We start from the raw sequence: 21,753 nt of genomic DNA on the forward strand, positions 1-21,753 counted from the left end.
TGTATGGCGTATGCTCGCTTTCATTAGCCTTGTCGGTGCAAAACAGTAGAACGTTAAACCGCATTTCATTCCATTTCTATATCTGAAGTTATTACTAACAGCTCCGGTACGTGTGGGGGTTGGATGGCCGAATGGTTAGCACGTGCACAGTAGCACACTGTATCATAAGGTCTGTCATTGAGTGAACTGCCGTTGTTTCGATTGCCCAGTTGTACGTGCCAAGGAGTAGGGTCGCCTGTTCAACCGCGTGGGTTTTCTCCGGCTCCACCGGTTTCCCCCCATTGCTAAAGACCCTACGCGAAAGCAAATTATTAAAATAAAATGAAACCATATGTTAGTCCCAAAATGACCTAGTTTGTTTCGAGTTGACGTTACCCCCCCCCTCTCCCCTTTCCCCCTCTCTCTCTCTCCCCGCTACGTGTGTGTTATATTCAATATTGATCTTATTGTAACAGAATGTTTTATACATCGGCTCTGGACACATAATGATCATAAATATGTATGACAGCCTATTTTTAGAAGAGGTTCCTTGACAGGAGCATATCAGTGGTGCTTGTTGAATAGATTTCATTTTTCCGTGGTTAAAGCTACAGGTACAAAGCAGTGTAACATAGTAAGTTCTTAATATATATGGTACTTCTATACACATTTAAATATAATACACTTCGAGTATAATAGGTTTGTTGTCAGGAACATATATACAAATTATTATACGGTACACAGCCATACAATACTCGTACGGTGTAGACTACTAGACTGGGCTAAAAGGCCAACTTCATAGGTAGATGTCTTCACGTCGATATCACAGCCAGTCTGCTTCCCACACCTTTTCTCTGATTTTAAGGGTCTTATTTTATATACACATAACATATCGTATGAACAAATCAATATACGCTTTGTAGTCAAAGTTACTAGATATTTGTTCGGTATGGCATACCTGTATTATGTAATTGAGTTTATCGTCTATCAATTAAGCATGGCTATTACTGCTTTGTAGCAGCAGTAATTATGTATGACCTGTACATATAAAATTACAGATCTCGTTAATGTTCTATATACGGTACTTAAACGTATTAAGAATCTATATAAATCAATGCAAATTCAAATTCTCCAGATCTGTTTTGTGCTGTCCAGTTCTTCAAGTACAGGCCATCCACCGCATTGTAGGCAAGGTAATGATCTACAATTATATTAAAAACATGTTGTACGGTTATAAATTTATGTTTATTACGACATTACGGTGTTGGTTATTGGCTGACAGACGTTTTGTTTTAAACTCAGAGTACGCTGTTACCTGCCAATGGAGCGGAATTCACGACATAATTCGGGGAAAATCCCTTCTAGTGAACAACATTTCTTTGCAAGAAAATCTGTATCATTCTGAACATCAATGCCGTGAATTATTAAACATACATTATTCAAGAGCTAAATCTGTCTATTGCAGGTCTTTCTTTAGGCCTAAAATGTTAGCTAAATTATTAATTAGACATTAATTAACCTATCCAGACCATAATCAACTCTAGATGGCATCGCTAGCCTGCGATCTTAAGTGGATTGTGATCCGATTTACTGCATTACTTTCCTTCTCGATTAAACGATTAAATGGATAATCGAGACTATGCTGTTTAACGTACTGACTTTAGTAATGATGACCGAGGCTAGGCAGAAATTTCGTTTGCTTAGTTCTCGGTTCATAGTGGATCAATTTGAATGAAATTTTCAGCAAATTGCCTCTACGTTATCTAGTTTTTAATTATTATAGTGAGAACTGCCAACTCGTTATCGAATCTCCCATAATGTATATTTAAGTAAGATAGTTTGCACAAAACCTTTAGCTGGGAAAATGAACTCTTGCGTACGCTTCATTTCAAAATTTTATGTTAACTTACTTTTTCTCTTTACTGACTGGAAATAGTTGATATCATTAGCTTCTTTGGACTCGGTGCGAAAAAAGAACCGTTCATCAACTTTGACTCTTTCTGCTGCATCCTCAATTGGCTGCATCTTTAAAAAAAATATGGAAGAGAATTTATCAAACTCCTTATACGCCCATAAGCAGTTCTAAAAAAATCCCGCTTAAAGATACATTCCCGGGTACAAACTGGGTGATTTGATGATATATTTGGACTAAAAACATATTCAAACTAATTAATTTATCATAATTTTGCTTCAAATCCTTCTCAAAACATTGCAATTGTCAGGGAATAGCCTGCTATAAAAAATCGATCAAAAGAGGTCATGTTTGTGTCACGTGACACAATGGGTGCGAGCTCGGAGGAGAATTCATTGCATACACAAGACAATGTTGCCTTTATCGCTGATTATTTATTACAAATATCGAAGCCTAATTAAATTCTCGGATTATCCAATGTCCGCGTCTTTTTCCGTGATTTTTACAAGTGTTGTACGTCTAACTCTTCATTAAGTTTATCAACATGTAAACCAAGCGCTCAATCTCCACGTGCAACCTTCGACGTCACGCGTGCAGACACTCCTAATCGTCGGGCTGTCGATTAGGGAAACCCGTACATTTTTGTCCTGTATGTGCTCCATGAGTGTTTTTCAGGGAATCTATTATTTTTCTAGTAAGATTGGATATTTCTACTTTCCATATATACCAAAATTGCCATACTTTTATTGGAAATAACCACCCGATAAATACTTTTCTGGGAACGTAGCTTGACTATGACAATTTTGCATTTTTAACCACGATATGCTGTCTTAATATGACAACGCTTCGGCTCCATATTAGTATAAGACTTAGGTTTTATAAGATGGTAATTTTATTTAGTTCACGTATAATAGCAAGTGCAGGGACGAGGGCGTCACTACACACAAACAGTTACACAAGAAAAACCTACGGACAGGGCGCAATATACACCCACGCCTCAAAGAACAAACATGCCTATCAGATCAAGCCAATGAATCCGTGGGGTAGCCGTAAGCGTCCACTGCATTATGAAGACCTGGCCTGTAGTGATACAAGCTTCACTCAAAATAAAAAAACCCAATGGCTTCTTTTTTGTTTTACTATAAATATCACCTTTTAGTTTAACTAAATATCATTTGTGCTTGATAACGATAAGAGAATACTTGTCAAAACGTCGTACTATACTTATAAACCAGTGATTGTATTTCCATATAAACTGTGTTGTGTTTTAATGTGTTCAATCGCTAAATGCCACTCAAGGATTATAAAAAAAAACCTAATTAACAATAAGGGAAGTAACTCAAGAAAAGGGTGGGGGGATATTTCCCAAACGTTGTATATATAATACTGGTGTGAGTGACGATTCGCTGTGAGCTACAAGAAATCCCAGTAGTGTTTTATATCACGTTATGAGACACTGCTGTCCTTAACTCAGACCGATTTCAAATACAGAGGGTTATGGGTCTAGACTGTGTTACACCAGGGTTACCCCATGCTAGCCCCTGTGATTAAAACTACTCCGTCTTAACAATATACCCACGCCTGTAAATGGATGGCCGGAAGCACACAGGTAACGACAATATTGCGTATTTTGAATGTTGGAATATAAACTATATTTAAACGATTCTTAAAGATGCGTTATGCATAATTGAGATAGAGAGCTGATCGTTTTTGCTATAATAATTCAACAATAGATAATGCAAAATGAATATTACTTCATTTTGAGCGAAGTTATGAATATTTGAAGTTTTAACTAGAAACAGCGTAAATAGTGTCGATTGTAAAATACCGTTGCTGCGATCATTAAGTCTCGGTTTTCCATTTTAACATTATCCAATCCAATTAATATATCCGTCATCCCATGTTCTAGAGAGATGATTACGGGATTGCCATGTGAACAACTATCTAAATAATAATTTATAGAACATTAGAAGCCAGAAAAAAACTGTGTTAGGCAGATTTAGCCCTTACATAATGATTCTTTAAATGCATTTTAACAGGACGTGTGCATATTTCAACAGTAGACTTACCGATTCAAATTGAATACTTTTATTACCCCTACATTGGCGTAGAAAGGTTTTATGTGATACATCCTGGATACAGCCCATATATTGATATTTTTCATCTACAGGGCCCACCTGGTATTCTGTATATAAGAACTTGACTGAAAATGGCGACAATCAAAAATTAAAATTAGTGTCCAATTAAAGTGACATTGAGCTTATAGTGCCTTCAGTTGAATAACTTTGTGTTTCCATGAAAACAAAACTGACTTGAGTTATATTCCGGATCATATCTCTTACTAGCATAATCACTGACAAGAACTGACAATGCAGCGAAATTAATAATAAATTGGTGATAGATAGAACAGACATGTAACCCATTCACAAAATCAGTTCAATTGACTGAATATTACGGAAGATATGTGGTTTGTAAGAGCCCGTGCATATCTCAACAAATGAAATTAAATGGGGTTTAACGTTCTAACTTTTCTGCATCGACTTCGCTATTGAAGACAATGGCCGAGACGGACATGCGCCATACCGTGTGCTATGTGGGAACTTTATTTGCCCGAACAGCAGCGTTATGGCATACTTTTAAGGCGTGCACGGGACCTCGCTTTTTTGTCTCATCCGAACGACTAGACGCTGTCCTTGTCAGACCCTCATTGTTGCACCAATGAAAATGTGTCATAAATGTGTCATAAATACATGCAGGGATATTTCTGAAAATGAGCAAACTACGACTTACAAAAACGGTTCTTTTCGCCGTCAATTTCATCCATGCTAATCGCCTTTCCATCGTATTTCAAATACTTTAGATGACTATAGCAACAAAGTCGTATAATTCTGGCTGGTATTTTTTTATTATATTCAAATGAACGTTCCGTGATAAAAAACTTCAAAATGTCTGTAATAGTAGTAATATAGATTGTACAAACAATTATATCTTATTTGTTTTAAAAGATGCCTACCGTTCCAACATTGACAAAACCTTTAAAAAATCACCTTCATTACTCAATATAGCAGTATCAAGTTTCTCAAAGTTTCTGTATGGATATTTTAACGAAGGGCGATAACTTCGTCAATAATTGCAAAACATCGGTCAAGAATTCCCATTAACGTCGCACATTTTGCACATTACAAAACTTTTACCAAGGTTACACGGGTGCAATGATAAACAATAAGTGACATAAAATTTATACCGTAGCTAGTCTTTATAACATGTAACGCTGCGTCAATGTTATTTAGATGTCAAGGGATGTTTTGATGTCAAGCTGTATCAATTTCACACCGTAAGCGATGGGTTGCAGACGTGTGCGTGTCTACACCAATTTGGTGTTTTTTGTTAAATATCTCTATATTCGGCGTTAATCTCATTAGTTCCAAAATATAAGTTATTTGTAGCATGTTTTATCAATAGCTGATCTTTACAGCAAGGGTTTGGAACGGGGATGAGTCCGGAATGGAAAGTCGCGGAATGCTGCATATTGATAAGGGTCATATCGTGCTATTGGTGGCTACACAGCTTCATCTTAAATTTGGGGATCACGGTGGCTAAGTGGGTAAGATGTGGATTCAGTGATGCAGGACGGAGGGCCTGACAAGGACAGCTGTCTAGTCGTTCGGATGGGACAAAAAACCGAGGTCCCGTGTACACATGCCTTGACAATTGGAATTCGATATAAGAGTAGGCCGTAGAGCCGCTGTCCGGGCAAAATTTCCCTCATAGCACACTGTATGGCGTACGCCCGTCTTCATTAGCCCAGTTCGGAGCAAAACCCAATTCATTTCGTTTCATCCTAAATTTGAAAAAACATGTTAAATAATGTAACCCATTTCGCGTTCGCGAAACGGTGTGTTGAGTATCGATATGTTTCATGCATCCATAACCCCAATTCTTCAATTCTTCAAACCAAATTTCAAAACATTCGGTTAAGAACTATAACCTCTATCGCGTTTACAAGGGGTGGTCATCACACGACCACAATGCACCACACCGAATTTGAAAACAATTGGTTAAAAGTTATAGCCTATATCATGTTTACAAGGTTTTCAGAAAGGGAAGATAACTCCTTGGTGGAATATCAACAGGCCTCATCCTCATCAATGAAAAACGGTGGTCTCTATCGCATTCACTGGGGTCTTTGTAGTGGGAGAATTACACCGGAACGGAAAGTAGTGGAATGCCGAATATAGCGTGTACAAGGTTTTCGAAAAAAGGGGGCAAAGCACTGATATGAAAGGTCGCAGAATGCTCAATATCGATAGGTTCCGTCCTCTCATGACCACAGTAACTCACAACAAATTTGAAAAGCCGCTATCTCGTTCACAAGCCAAATGTTGACTGACGGACAGGGGCGACAACTATACGTGTAGGCGTATACAAAGTATTTGTAAATCTCACGGAATATATAAAATTACAATTACATACTAAGTATTTTTGACCATTTTGGGCAATCTTCTTCATACTGTGTGGCTTGACTGGTGAAAGTTATGAACTCGGTGATTCCGCTCTCCACTCTCTTTACTTCTATAACCTGAAGATAAAGACTAAAATTACTTATGTGATTATTGCAATCCTCTATATGGTATCCTATATTTTTTGTTAAATTTTACAACATATAAAGCATTGCAATACTTTAAGCTATAAACCTGTTATCTGTATAGTGCGTAGCTTGTGTTATGAAGGAATAATGACAAAACAGTGTATGTATGTCACCAGCTAGCCTCCACATAACCTTCTTCCCAACAGATTGGAATTAATGCCAAACTATACATTCTTCTGAAAAGCCGTCAATCCATGAAGTCCAATCAACTAAAGCGAATATATGACCAAATCTCTCTACTATCAAGTTTCTACCGACAATCAAAGCTAAGAACCATGATGATTATATCAGTAAAATGTATACACATATAAGCTCCAGTTTGGCCAATCTTATGCGGGAAGAAAACATTGAGATATGTGCAATGAATATGGATCTTCGTCAAATAATTAGTATGAATTATTGTGCTGATCGTCCTTTGAACTGCACATAATCAAATCTAAAACGTTTTTAATGATCGTGATAGGAATTCAAAATTGAATAAATCAGTATGGAAAACAGATAATGTGATTAAAAGTTGTACAAACCAATGTTGATTGTTCTTTATAAAAATCTTCAATCTCTCTGTTAAAGTGCTTCACTAGTTCAGTGTGTGAGAAGCTGATTGTACTGTTTACAGATATTACTTCATCATCTTTTCTAAAACTAAAATACCATGATTAAAGTCCACAGTCTACCAAGACAAAGATCTTTAAGGATAGGAAGACCTTTTCTTTGTTTTTGTTTTGTTTATTTTAGATCTGATTGCTATCATGGTAAAGGAAAAGGTTGGTGTTCATATGGTTAAACAGATAAATCTTTGTCATGGTTTATCCATAACAACAATTTGATGGGTCTGTAAGTTTCACGGGAGTCACGGTGGCTAAGTGAGTAAGGCGCTGGCTCGCTAGCCTGGAGATCGCGGGTTCGCTTCCGGTGTTGACCGAGATAGTTTATCTGGATTTGCCGGCGTGGTTTCCTCTTGTCAGTGATGCAGGACGGATGGCCACTACAAGGACATCCGTCTAGTCGTTCGGATGGGATGAAACAGTTAGAATTCGATATAAGAGTAGGCCTTAGCGCCGCTGTCCGGGAAAAATGTCCCCCAATAGCACACTGTATAGCGTATGCCCGTCTCAATTAGCCCGGTCGCAGCAGAAAAGTAGGACATTACATCTCATTTCATTTCATTTTGTAAGTTTCAGCGGTAACATTTACAACAATTGGGATGTGTAACTAATTATATAATACATTTCAAATGTGTGTCATTTGATAATGAACATGTAAATTTGGGGTAATTTAATAATGCTGAAAGTTGTTTGAGCAACTTTTGCCGTCTATTAAAAATATTTTTGAAATGTGTTTAAACAAGCCTATCACATATTATGACAAATTGGTGGATATACGAATCTTGACCTTCAATACTGTTTCTGTGTTACTTTGTATGTTTGTGTTTAAAAGGGGAGATTTACCATTTTTCCAGTCTGACCTTTTTTCTATGCAGGACGGGGGGTGAATGGCTGAATGGTTAGCGTGTGTGCGCTGTATCATAGTCTGTCATTGAGTCAACTGGCGTGGTTTCGATTTCTCGGTTGTACGTGACAAGAAGTAGGGTCGCCTGTCCAGCCCCCGTGGGTTTTCTCTGAGTCCTCCGGTTTCCTCCCACTGCTAAAGACCCCTACGCGCAAGCGAATTATTGAGATAAAATTAAACCATATGATAATCCCGAAATGACCTAGTTTGTGTCGAGTGGACGTTAAACCCCATCTCGCCTGTCCAGCCCCCGTGGGTTTTCTCCGAGTCCTCCGGTTTCCTCCCACTGCTAAAGACCCCTACGCGCAAGCGAATTATTGAGATAAAATTAAACCATATGATAATCCCGAAATGACCTAGTTTGTGTCGAGTGGACGTTAAACCCCATCTCTCTCTCTCTGTGCAGGACTTTTGATAACCCGGACGGCTAAGTGGGAATCAAGAACCTAGAGGGGTCGTCTCGGCCAACTGTGGGATCCGAACCACATAACCAAACAATAAATACAATCCAACTTATGCAAACGGGGTGGTAATTTGGTCGAGAAGCAATTGGGCATCCATAGATGTAACTTAACTCTGTGCAAACATACAGGAAATGTCATTCACATAATATATTTAAGAAGTAAAAAAAAAAATGTATTATGTAATAAAAGGAAAAACAACATTCATGACGCATTGATTAGCTTTTACGAAAACGATAGCACAGTTATTATTACCGGTACTATATTTGTCTTAGAGAGATAAAGATGGTCGTACGAAATCGATTTAAATAATATTGTGAGCAAAATGCTTTTTTTTTTATATTCATGGTCCCGATCTCTATAAATAAGTTACATTATAGCATTTGCGTACGCTGGGGGTTTATTTAAGGATGTATCATGTACTAAATAATCTCTGCATGTACAATATTCTATAATGTGATAGATATACTCACTATTTTCTGAAGTTTTCACACTTTATCTTACTTATGATGTGTTTGTTTGTATTAAGGGTCGTTAGTTCAAATAAACAGTATTTCCTTCTAGCTTTAGGTTCAGCAGAGGAATCTGGCTCATCTGATTCTTCGTCCGCTTCTACCAAGATTTCGGACGCTTCGGTATTACAACATGCTCCGGTCTGTGAAATTGTCAAGGAATCAATTTCTTTATAGAGTATCTCGGACTCGTTATTTGAACACATAGCCCCCTCTGGACAGGGCTGACCATTTGTTCGCCCATTGGCCATTCTGGTCGAGGAATTAGTTTCACAGCTATTGGAATGAGACATATTGACGAGAAGCACTGTAACTAGGATTCTTCACCAGTAAATTAGTAAATCAGATGAAGTTGTTCAACATGTATGTTTATACCCAATAAACATCTCTTATCATCACTATCTGGCTTAACAAAACTAGAACAAATAGATTAAATTAAATAAATAATATCACTTTGAGTACGAAATTAAATGCAGTTAGTTAATATACATGTGTGGGGGTTTCTTAGGTGATAAGCGATGAGATAAACTTTGACTTAACCTTATTTTTGCCTATATATAGAAATGGCTTATATTATCGGCTCTATATTACATTAAACTTCAAGTGCAGTACGCACAATACTGGATCTTCAATGAGTCATGCACCCACCGCTCGAGTGCAAATCGACAACACCCCATCCTGTTACATATGTAATGTCATATATATAAGAAAATCCTAAACTTAGAATTCAATCGTTGGCCAACTTATTGCATGAGTGTCCAGTACTATTTACTACAATGACTATATTAAAATTGTCTGTGTCCCATCTCAGACAAAGGATTGACAGATTTCACATGCAATCTAATTAATTGACCATTAAACAAAAAAAGGTATACGTGTGTCGATTACCGATTTAGGATTACTGTTATACTTTTCTGCTATAACCAAGCTAATGAAGAAGGTATGCGCAATGGACATGAAGTGTTCGGAACGACATTTTGCGAGCATAACGGCGTTTAGGCCTCGTCATTGAATTCTACCTGTCAACAGTTTGTTTTACGAGCACCCTAACGTGTACATGCGACCTTGTTTGTTTTCGTCCAGTCCGAAAGACGAGAAGTCGTTCCCCAGGAACTTCTGCCTACACTACTGACAACTGTAAACCAGACCAGCCACGAAAATCCCGTGGAACTTCCCTGGATCGAACCCTTGTCCCCTGATTATTGAGCAGGGTAACATTTTATCTATATTTTCACAAAGTATTTCAAAAATATTTTTTTTCTGTCATTTAAATTATTGACCCGAAACCCAAAAGGAATTTTCATTTGTTCATTGTTGTATGCAGCAAAAACGAGTGCACAGTGTAAAAAGTACTAAAGTATTTAGCCTATGATTAATAAAAATGAAGTTATTGGATGAAAAAAAAAATCTCCTGGATTCTCCAGTTTTTTCATATCTGGTCTCCTGTTTTTTCATACCTGGGGGTTGACACGTCTGCACTGACGATATTTTGCAATAGCTGTTCTGAATAGATCGGAAATCTTATTTCGTTCACATTCATTTTGTGTCTTGTTATAAGTTAAGTGCCGACGAGTCCCGATTTGTATTTCGAGCCTCTTATTATCAACCAGCGTCCAGCCGGTTTTCTCCGTGCTTCTAGCTGTCATGTCGCCATTGTTGTCCACAAACTTTTCAGTCTGTCTTTAACTGTCAAAATGTTGTATTAAATTAACTGACTAGCTTTAGTCATTGCAAGGGCGAGATAGATCCACTCTCCAGGTACTATTCTAGATCAATTGTATTGCGTGTTATTCAGTGTTCTTAGAATTATGTGTCAGTTTCAACGAGTGACCATACAGCGTGTGTTCGCCCCGCGTGTTTGCCGTCTGCCAGGACATTATTAAAAATGGTTATTTACATTTTGATGTTATTTCAGACTATTATAAAATACAGAAATGACTTTTAGGGATTAATATTCAATGCCTCTAAAATAATGACTTTTCTGTGTATTTACCAAAGTTTATTATCATTGTTATTTGTTTACATTTGTCATAGATCCATGCTTTTGTTAGATGTCATGCAGCCACTTGTCAGTGGATTGGCGTTCTAGTCTAGACCTTTAAAGGAACATTGTCATATTTTGTCATAGTCTTATCCTTTAAAGGGACATTGCATACAACTGTCATATTTCGTCATAGTCTAACCTTTAAAGGGACATTTATGTCAAAACTTGTCATAATCAGTTCTAGTCCTTATTGTCCTTAACTTTTGTCTTTTCAGAATGAACGATATATAATGAACGAACGATATATGTGAATGACATATATGAATGGCATAATTATGAATGATAAATGGTATATGATACAATATGAATGATATGATTGACTATATGAATAAACGTCTACATGTCTTAAAGTCTAAATATATGTCGTCATTAACGGAAGATCATTGAGCCCTTGAATAGCTACACAACGCGAGTAGTCACAACAGCTTCTGGAGAATACAGTCGACGTCTCGGCGAAGTTCAAACTCTTTGTGTTACCTGCGTAGTGGTTAATATGACAGAGCCAGTCATTAATAACGTCAATACTACAGGAATGGATACTCCATTGCCAAATGACACTCCATTTCCAAACTCAGACTCTGATTCACAGGAAGAAAGCTCGTCAAAGCTCAATGCTGCTCGTCAACACAGAAAACAGTTACGTGGAAAGTTTACGCGTTCAATCACACGGATTCAAACCTACATCAGAAAAGGTGAAGGAGACGCCAGAAAATTAAAGAGAGAGCTCAAAGAAATCAGGAAAGAGTATGAAAAATGTTCCGTTGCTAATGGTGAAATTATAGAATATTGTGATGAATCCGAGAAAGGAAGATTAGAACAGTGGGAGGAAGACCTCACGAATGACTTTTATGCTATTGAAGATCTGCTCTCAGAACACATAAAAACTTTGTCCAGAAGTGATCAGTCAGTTCAGAGTGTAACGTCCACACCCAAGTCAAAGTCAGAGCAAACGTCAAAGCCAGAGCAACCTGCGCATACATTGCAGTCCGTCTCACAGTCAGTTCAGCGCACCAACACGATACAGCCAGCCAAACATATGTCAATATTGAACTTGCAGCCAGATGAACACACGTCAACATTAGAGTCTAGTCAACAGAATACACCAACGTTGTCTTATCAGTCGAAACCTAGGGTGAAAAAATCATTTGATAGTTGGATAGATGAGTTGAAAGAGTTTGAAGAAACTGTCCATAGTCAAAGAAAAGAAGAAATCTCAATTGCCGATGCTCTTCTTAGATTGGAATCGAATCGCGATATTCCATTCTCAAAATCAATATCTTTGATGGTAATCCTCTTGAGTATGTAGAGTTCATACAACGGTTCAGAGCACACATACATGATAAGCCACATCTTACAGATGAAGTCAGGATGGGACAACTTAAGAGTCATCTCTCAGCGGGAGTCAACAAAACTTGGTCAGGTTTGGGATCGTCCGGAAGTATGTACGCGACTGCTTTAAAGACTTTGAAAGCTGAATATGGTTCACCTAGTCGAATAGCCGGAGCATACGTAACCAAGCTCACCAATGGTCCAAAGATAGCTGAGAAAAATGCCCTGAAAGAACTTTCAATTGATGTAATCAATGCTATCGCCAGTCTAACTCAGCTGAATTATTTTTCTGATATCAATGCCAGTGACAATCTCAGGAAAATTGTTGAACGAATGCCAAACTACATGATTGATCAGTGGAAGACTAAAGTTGCTTTAATATCAGAACATCAGGTGAAACTCCGTCAGTCACGCACATAGACACATTTCTCAGATCCAAAGTTAGAGCCGAATTCGATCCTGATTTTGGTGATGTCAAGAAAACTAATGCCTTCAACAAGCCTGCCTACTTACCTTATAAGCGATCTGTCAATGCAGCACCCAGTCATGCTCAAAATGGTCAAAGATCGTCATCCAAGAATTGTTCTTTTTGTCAAAAGGAACATTATCTGTCACAGTGTGAAAGGTTCAGAAATTTAGATAATAAAGCCAAATTCACGCATGTCACGTCAGAACGCTTATGTTTCTCTTGTCTTTCTAGAGGACACAATATCTTTAAGTGCCGAAGCAAACAACGATGTAATGAAAATGGTTGTCAACGATACCATCACAAACTCTTACACTCAGATACTCCAGTCAGCAGTGTGTTAGACAAACGTGCAATGTTACCAGTCGTCCGAATCCGGTTTAAAGCGCCTAATGGAAAAACTTTGTATGGCAATGCATTAATAGACAGTGGTGCCGGTACAACCGTCATAAGAAAAGCCTTCGCCAAAGCTTTGGGTCTCCAAGGGAAGATCGAATCTATTGACATTTCTGTCGTTGGGGGGAGACAACTCTCTCAGAAGTATAGTCGTCGGGTAAACTTTAAAATATCTGCACTAAATGGAGTTGAGGAATTCAACATTCAAGCACACGAGATTGATTACACCATAATGGATGTCCCTGCACTTGATAAGCAATGGCTCAAGTCTTTTAATTATTTAACAGACATAAACTTCAGTCAGGAAGAAGGCCCTGTAGATCTCATCCTTGGAGTACAGTATACACACCTTCATGCGGATTCAGAATATCGCCAAGGACTACCGTACGAACCTTTAGCCAAACATTCTCTACTAGGATGGTACGTCATCGGTTCCGATAATAAAACAATGTTCAGTCAACGCTATATGCCAGTTCCAAGAGTCAATAAACTTGGAAAAGTTCTATGAATTTGAAACGATGGGAGTTCGTGCAGCCAATTGTCAATGTCCGAAGATACAGATATCAGATAGGACTTCCATGGAAATCAGACGCTAATTTACTGCCTGACAATTACAAACTTGCCGAAAAACGACTCTTGTCATTAGAAAGCAGCCTTTCGAAAGACCCTGTCAAGTCAGAACTTTATTGTCAAGTCATGAAAGATTATATTACAAATGAATGGGCTGTCAAACTAAGTCTAGAAGAAGTCAGTCAACCGATTAAGCTTGTTTACTATTTGCCCCACTTTGGAGTCTACCGTCCGGATAAAGCCAGTACACCTCTTGGAATTGTGTTCGACCCAGCTTGTCAGTTCCAGGGTACGTCTTTGAACCAGTTCTTATTGAAAGGTCCATGTCTCATTGGTAATCTCTTTGGAGTCCTTATTTGGTTCAGAGAAGAACCAGTAGCCATAGTCGGAGATATCTCAAAAATGTTTCTTCAAGTTCGTCTAAGGGAAGAAGACAGCCAAGTTCACTGGTTCTTATGGAGAAATATGGATACAACCAGAGATCCAGATATCTATCGTCTCTTGAGGGTCACATTTGGAGATAAGTCGTCACCTGATATGGCCTCTTACGTCATGAACAAGATTGCCATGGTCCATCAAAACGAGTATCCTGAAGCAGCCGCAATTCTTCAAAGAGACCGATATATGGATGATCTTATTCACTCATGCAGTAGTCAAGATGAAGCCATCAAACGAATGAATGATCTCGATAAACTCTTAATAGAAACCGGAAAGTTTAAGATTAAGGAATGGTATTGTTCAGCTAGTTCAGTCAAATCTAGTCAGTCAGTCAACGAAGTCAGTCTGGATGGTGAGGATGATCTTAAAACGCTAGGCTTAGGCTGGAATCCTGTCATGGATATACTCAAGTTCGCAGTCAAGTCAGTCAACGTCTCAGTATTTACCAAGAGAATCGTTCTGTCAAAAATGTCAAGTCTATTTGATCCTTTGGGATTAGCCTCTCCAATAACCATTAAAATGCGCATGGCTATGCAGGAGATTTGGAGACATACGGAGTTACAGTGGGATGATCATCTCTCTAGCGACTTCAATCAACTATGGTCAATTTTGTTTGATGAAATGTTTCGTCTGAACAACTTGTCTTATCCTAGATGCCTAAAACCAGTCAACGCTTATGGTCAGCCTGAATTGCACACGTTCTGTGATGCTAGTTTGAAAGCATTTGGAGCCGTGATTTATATAGTATGGACAACGTCTAATGGTCGAGAAGTCCAGCTCGTAACGTCTAAGGCCAAAGTATCACCTTTACGTCAGTCTACAATTCCAAGACTGGAATTGATGGCAGTTCTAGTCGGTTCTCGTCTTACCAAAACAGTCATAGATGAATTACGTACTAAGCCAGTTTTGGTCAACATTTGGTCAGATTCACACATCGTCTTAAACTGGATACAGTCAGAGTCTATCAACATGAAACCATTTGTCGGTGTCAGAGTCACAGAAATCCAGTCATTGTGGGAATTGTCACAGTTCAAGTATTTGCCCACAGATCTTAATCCTGCGGATGATCTTAGTCGTGGTCTCACGATTGACAGAATGACAGAGAGATGGATGTCAGGTCCAGAGTCAGAATGGCCTGTCCAGTCAAATATGTCAATAACAATAGAAGATGACAACGAATTAAAAAGGGTGAAACCTTTATTCCCTGTAGTCAAGTCTTCATCAACACAACCTATAATTGATCCCGTCAAATATTCCAGCTATTTTAAATTACTTAGAATAACGTCATATGTCTACAGATTCATTAATAATTTAAAAGCATTGGTCAATTCTCGTCGATCAAAGTCTTATTGCCAAGAGATCATCACATCACTAAATTGATCATCTTAGAAGTTCATCAGAAAGTGAAACACGCTGGTGTAGAAAGAACCTTAGCTGAAGTTCGTCGTAAATTTTGGATAGCTCATGGTCGTCAAGTCGTCAAATCTATCGTCAAATCTTGTGTCATCTGTAGAAAGCTCAGACAGTCACCCTGTGAAACTCTCATGGCGGACTTTCCACCAGAAAGACTAAAACCATTATCACCACCATTCACAACAACCGGAGTCGATTTATTTGGTCCATTTATGCTAAAGTACGGTCGTAACAAATCAATCAAAGCCTGGGGACCAATCTTCACTTGTTCAACAACTAGAGCCATACATCTAGAAATCGTCCAAGACTTGTCAACACCTTCGTTCCTGTTCGCTCTTCGTCGTTTTGCATCACAACATGGATGGCCCCAAACCATTATCTCAGATAATGGGTCAAACTTTACAGGAGCCGAGAAAGAATTATCTAAGTTATTCCAAGAAGGAAGACAAAATATTGAAGAATTTGTCGTAGTTCATAAAATCATTTGGAAATTCATAACCCCTCTTAGTCCACATCAGGGAGGCTTTTATGAAAGTCTTATTAAGCAAGTTAAAAAGAATCTACAAGTCATCATCGGTCAGCAAATCTTGTCATGGAATGAGATGTCAACAGTCTTTGCTGAAATCAAGGTTTTCATCAATAGTCGTCCTCTAGGATATTTGTCAGATGATCCAAATGATCCACAGCCACTAACTCCAAATCATTTATTAGGTCGTGCAACTACAGATGTTCCGTCCGGTCCTTTTGAAGAAACAAAGAACTTAAAGCGATTTCTTTTTGTCCAGTCATTAGTGTCAAATTTTTGGAAGCGATTCATAAGTGAATATATTCCCACGCTTATGCGACGGTCAAAGTGGTTGTCTATAGGTCGCCAATTACAGAAGGATGACATTGTGCTATTACTGGATAATTCATGTGCTCATCTGTCCAGGAAAAGATGGAATTGTTCGTAATGTTCTTGTGAAAACTAAAAACTCAAGAGTACAAGCGCTCTATTCAGAAATGTGTTTTAATACTGGAATCAGTCGACAAGTCATGTGTGCCCCCCCGAGGGTTGTTCTGAATAGATCGGAAATCTTATTTCGTTTACATTCATTTTGTGTTTTATTTTTAGTTAAGTGCCGACGAGTCCCGATTTGTATTTCGAGCCTCTTATTATCAACCAATCAGCGTCCAGCCGGTTTTCTCCGTGCTTCTAGCTGTCATGTCGCCATTGTTGTCCACAAACTTTTCAGTCTGTCTTTAACTGTCCAAATGTTGTATTAAATTAACTGACTAGCTTTAGTCATTGCAAGGGCGAGATAGATCCACTCTCCAGGTACTATTCTAGATCAATTGTATTGCGTGTTATTCAGTGTTCTTAGAATTATGTGTCAGTTTCAACGAGTGACCATACAGCGTGTGTTCGCCCCGCGTGTTTGCCGTCTGCCAGGACATTATTAAAAATGGTTATTTACATTTTGATGTTATTTCAGACTATTATAAAATACAGAAATGACTTTTAGGGATTAATATTCAATGCCTCTAAAATAATGACTTTTCTGTGTATTTACCAAAGTTTATTATCATTGTTATTTGTTTACATTTGTCATAGATCCATGCTTTTGTTACAAAAAAATGTAGATGTCATGCAGCCACTTGTCAGTGGATTGGCGTTCTAGTCTAGGCCTTTAAAGGAACATTGTCATATTTTGTCATAGTCTTATCCTTTAAAGGGACATTGCATACAACTGTCATATTTCGTCATAGTCTAACCTTTAAAGGGACATTTATGTCATAACTTGTCATAATCAGTTCTAGTCCTTATTGTCCTTAACTTTTGTCTTTTCAGAATGAACAATATATAATGAACGAACGATATATGTGAATGACATATATGAATGGCATAATTATGAATGATAAATGGTATATGATACAATATGAATGATATGATTGACTATATGAATAAATGTCTACATGTCTTAAAGTCTAAATATATGTCGTCATTAACGGAAGATCATTGAGCCCTTGAAGAGTAGTCACAACAATAGCATGGCAAGCTTTATAAACTTATCTGTATTTGTGAAGTTGACCCATATTTATGACACAGCCTGCTTGTGGATTATTCTTAAAATGGTGGTCTGGAATGCCATTTTCTTTTCTTTTTTATGTTGATTTAATTGAAATGAAATGAAATGAAATGTTGTTTAATGGCACGTCAGCTCCAACCGGACTATATTGCGCCAAACATATGGTGAATATTACAAGACAGGCTAAATTATATCACAGAAAAACATTATATGCATAAATAAAAACAATATCACAGTTAGTAAAATTAAGAATAAAATACAACTTTTATACATATAAATATTAAATACAAAAATGAAATGATATATATATATATATATATATATATATACAATTAAAATTTATGATAAAATCCTGTCTAGATTTAATTGAAAGTCGATATCTAATTTATACTATTCAAAAAAAGTAGGGGATATTTGATTTTGGGGGCATAATACTAAAATATGCAAATGACTACGAAAAAAGTCACTATAGAACCTAACAGAAGAAACATTTCCAGTTACATGTGACGCCCAAACGCACCAATAGCTACCGCATGGAATGCAGGTGATGCTTGGGATCATCATGGGGGTCCAACCCAAGATTTGCACGACTCTGACTTTGAATGTTACAGTCATTGTGGCATTGAATTCCAGGGTGGAAACATCAGTTTAATTGTTTTAGTGACCAGAAAACAAATTTTGATATGCGTCGGCTTACCCAAAATGAAAGGTTACGTGCCCTTGGCATGCTACAGATCGGCACAACACAGGCGGTTGTGGCGCGGACGATGAATGTTTCTCAGTCTGTCATAAGCAGGCTATGGTCCAGATACCGTGATACACAATCTGTACAGGACAGACCACGCTCAGGTCGACCAAGGGCGACAACTCAAGCCCAGGATCGATTTATCCGTACCTTGGCCTTGAGAAATCGTGTCATCACAGCAAATCAGATCAGCGCTCGTCTTCAAATAGACACTGGTGTGAGAGTGAGTGGCCAGACGATTCGGAATCGACTGCATAGGGGTCACCTTTGCGCCCGACGTCCTCGCGTGATCCCTTGTTTGAGAGATCATCACATTCAGGCAAGACGTCGTTGGTGTAGGGATCGTCAACACTGGGATAATCGACGCTGGAGCAATGTGATGTTTTCAGATGAGTCAAGGTTCACTGTTGATTTTTTGGACAGACGTAGGAGGGTGTGGCGTCGTCGAAACGAGCGCTTCCAAGACATTAACGTCATCAGACATGATCGATTTGGGGGTGGTTCTGTTATGGTGTGGGGAGGCATCACTGTTGCTGGAAGAACGGCTTTACATGTTGTTGCAGGGCGTGTTACAGGCCAGTACTACCGGGCCAACATCTTGGCAGTCCATGTTGTGCCGTTCGCACGACGTCATGGCCGCCGTTTCATCTTCCAGGATGACAACGCAAGATGTCACAGGGCCAGGATCGTTACAGGTTACCTCCAACAACAGAACATCACCACATTACCTTGGCCAGCACTGAGTCCCGACCTCTCCCCCATCGAGCATGTCTGGGACATGCTTGGACAGAGGTTACGTCAACGTCAACAACGTCCTGCCAATGTCCAAGAACTTGCTGCTGCGTTGCAACAGGAATGGGACAATCTGGACCAAAATGACCTTAGACGTCTCATTAGGAGTATGCCACGTCGGATCAATGCTTGTTTGGCAAACAGAGGAGGATTTACCCGTTACTGACTTGGTTGTGATGCTGTGGTAACTTTGCTGTTTGACCCCTGGTATCATTTTACCCTTATAATGGTCAGTCTGTGCCTTACTTAGTCTAACGATCATTTGGAATAAATCGATGAATGTGAACTTCATTTCATTTTGTCATTTGTTTCTTCGTCAGTTTCATTAGGTGACTTTAATAACAATTAAAAATCAAATATCCCCTACTTTTTTTGAATAGTATATATAAAGTCAATGATAAACGGCAATATTACATTCAGTAATTTGCGATTCCGAAAACATGTACGAGAGTTTAGGTATGCCACCGGGTTTGTGAGTGGTGCAGTTTTGCTTCTAAATTAATATGACACCCGCCTTACCTTGCTTGCTGTGAACTATATCACCCGGATATAAACCAGTATATGCCATTGTTTCAAATTATCAAGGGAAATTGATAAATCGAATTTCATCAATCCATGCACAATTCCCTAGTAACAAGCATGTCAAATTTCATGTCGATCTTACTTGAATTGCCGGAGCCTTAATCGTCGAAGAGCGTTGCTCCCAAGAACAAGAAGAACAGCATGATGAAAAGCGCGTGTGGCCAAGTTCCTGGTGGAAATGGAACACAAGCAAATTTAACATGTTCAAATGTAATATTATACCCTTAACTCCTGTGAAAAAATAAATAAACCGTTTGAAAATTTTCATCAAAACTGTTAAAGTTTACCTTCAATAAATCTAAGAAGATATCACCAAATTTCCCGTTGTCTATTAATAGTGAATACAATATCCGACGTTTTGAAAGAAAATTTTTGTTGATCTCCTTCACAGAAATACCACTATGACGGATGATAATGCTTGTTAACATCAAAATATTTCTCCACGAGGTTATATAACCCTTGAGGTTAACGTTGTCCTAATAAATATGCACTACGTGGTCAATAAACAACATGCTGTTATGAATGGGTTATTTTTAGAAATAGGAAACTTCCAAGTGTGTTATCTTACAACTATGGTGGCTGATTGGTATCATGTCGTGATGTCGCCTTTCATAACGCGACATCACGACATTTCTACCCGACATCACGACATTTCTACCCGACATCAAGACATTTTTACCCGACATTACGACACTAAAAATGTCGTGATGTCGGGTAAAAATGTCGTGATGTCGGGTAAAAATGTGGTGTTGTCGAGTTGTCGACTTCCATGATCAATGTTGTAAGCGGCCACGATGATATTCATAACAAAAAACTGGCAATTAAGAAAATGGTTGATCAAGTGGAAGTAGATTCACACTCACCATAGGCGTACAACCCGACATCACGACAACCCGACACCACGACATTTTTACCCGACATCACGACATTTTTACCCGACATTACGACATTTTTAGTGTCGTAATGTCGGGTAAAAATGTTGTGATGTCGGGTAGAAATGTCGGGTTATCGGGTTGTCGCGTTATGAAAGGCGACATCACGACATGATACCAATCAGCCACCATAGTTATGAAAGATAGCCCTGGTATTGAAATTGAATTAATCTCTGTTCATTCTATGTTAAACAAAGTTGTGGGGTTGTGTGTAAAAAATCACGTGCTCAACTGCGCATAATGACATTCTACACCTCGAAGGTGGGTCGTGGAAATTCAAGTTAGGGATTCCATCAAACAGAATCAGAATGACACGGACGGCATGGTGGTATATTGGAGTTACCTCCCATCTTCCTGTTGGAACAGTTAAATTAAAAAGTGGGATTTTTTTTCTCACCATATATCGCAAAGAAAAAAAAATGACAGTAACGCCTACAAATAATCACAAATAAGGGGGTGGCGAATAGTTGAAAACAACCAGACTAAATTTGAATAATTCGTTTCATCTTTCATTGCCTATCAGTTTGTGGGACTAAATATAATTCGACATTTTAACCATATGCATTTAAATGCATTATTTTCCGATCGATTTTTATTGCGAAGTTTGGCAAACATAATGAAATGGGGTTTAACAGATCATTAACAAATTACTAAGTATGTTCTAGACTAACATAATTTTTACTTCTGTGGTCACGTGGGGAAGATGTAATTTTGCCAAGACATTGAAATCCGGCAATAGTTTCTTTGCCAGTCCCACAAGCACTTTCGTTGACACACTGTAATATGTGTGGAAGTAAAAACTATAAGTGATATCAACTTTACACCTCTACCAACTAAAAGTGCTACATCCAACAAGTGTTACCGATATTCATGACTACGGAAGACCCGAATAGGTGTAATTGTAGACGTTACAGGGTGTTTTGGATGAGCTACACCTCTACGAGGTGTAATTATTA

At 38.3% G+C, this 21,753-nt stretch overlaps 2 protein-coding genes across 4 annotated transcripts; one reads left to right on the top strand and one right to left on the bottom strand.

The window, feature by feature from the left end:
* Window positions 1-614: 614 nt before the first annotated feature.
* On the bottom strand, window positions 615-20,356 carry LOC126825383 (uncharacterized). Of its 3 annotated transcripts, none has more exons than XM_050554998.2 (8): window positions 20,153-20,356; window positions 8,983-9,437; window positions 7,064-7,181; window positions 6,365-6,470; window positions 4,682-4,840; window positions 3,961-4,094; window positions 1,890-2,004; window positions 615-1,180 (listed from the first exon to the last, which is right to left on the bottom strand). In XM_050554998.2, exons 2-8 carry the CDS (start codon window positions 9,312-9,314, stop codon window positions 1,074-1,076), a joined length of 1,071 nt encoding a protein of 356 aa, XP_050410955.2. In that variant the 5' UTR covers window positions 9,315-9,437; window positions 20,153-20,356; the 3' UTR covers window positions 615-1,073. The 3 variants fall into 3 exon arrangements, with proteins under 3 accessions (XP_050410955.2, XP_050410964.2, XP_050410975.2); XM_050555007.2 differs by lacking the exon at window positions 20,153-20,356 and adding an exon at window positions 9,562-10,345; XM_050555018.2 differs by lacking the exon at window positions 4,682-4,840.
* LOC126825406 (uncharacterized) lies at window positions 10,429-17,976 on the top strand. The gene is made up of 2 exons (XM_050555073.2): window positions 10,429-10,779; window positions 11,281-17,976. Exon 2 carries the CDS (start codon window positions 13,761-13,763, stop codon window positions 15,642-15,644), a length of 1,884 nt encoding a protein of 627 aa, XP_050411030.2. The 5' UTR covers window positions 10,429-10,779; window positions 11,281-13,760; the 3' UTR covers window positions 15,645-17,976.
* Window positions 20,357-21,753: the final 1,397 nt, after the last annotated feature.

This window comes from Patella vulgata, chromosome 1 (assembly GCF_932274485.2).
Source record: "Patella vulgata chromosome 1, xgPatVulg1.2, whole genome shotgun sequence".
Lineage (NCBI taxonomy): Eukaryota > Metazoa > Mollusca > Gastropoda > Patellidae > Patella > Patella vulgata.

Excerpts from the sequence above, each read along its gene's own strand:
- LOC126825383 (XM_050554998.2), bottom strand. The coding sequence starts at position 9,314 with ATGTCTCATTCCAATAGCTGTGAAACTAATTCCTCGACCAGAATGGCC. Across the intron at positions 7,182-8,982 it reads TGTGAAAACTTCAGAAAATA|TTTTAGAAAAGATGATGAAG; the intron begins GTGAGTATATCT and ends ATGGTATTTTAG. Across the intron at positions 4,095-4,681 it reads CGGCGAAAAGAACCGTTTTT|TCAAGTTCTTATATACAGAA; the intron begins GTAAGTCGTAGT and ends CGCCATTTTCAG.
- LOC126825406 (XM_050555073.2), top strand. The coding sequence starts at position 13,761 with ATGAATTTGAAACGATGGGAGTTCGTGCAGCCAATTGTCAATGTCCGA.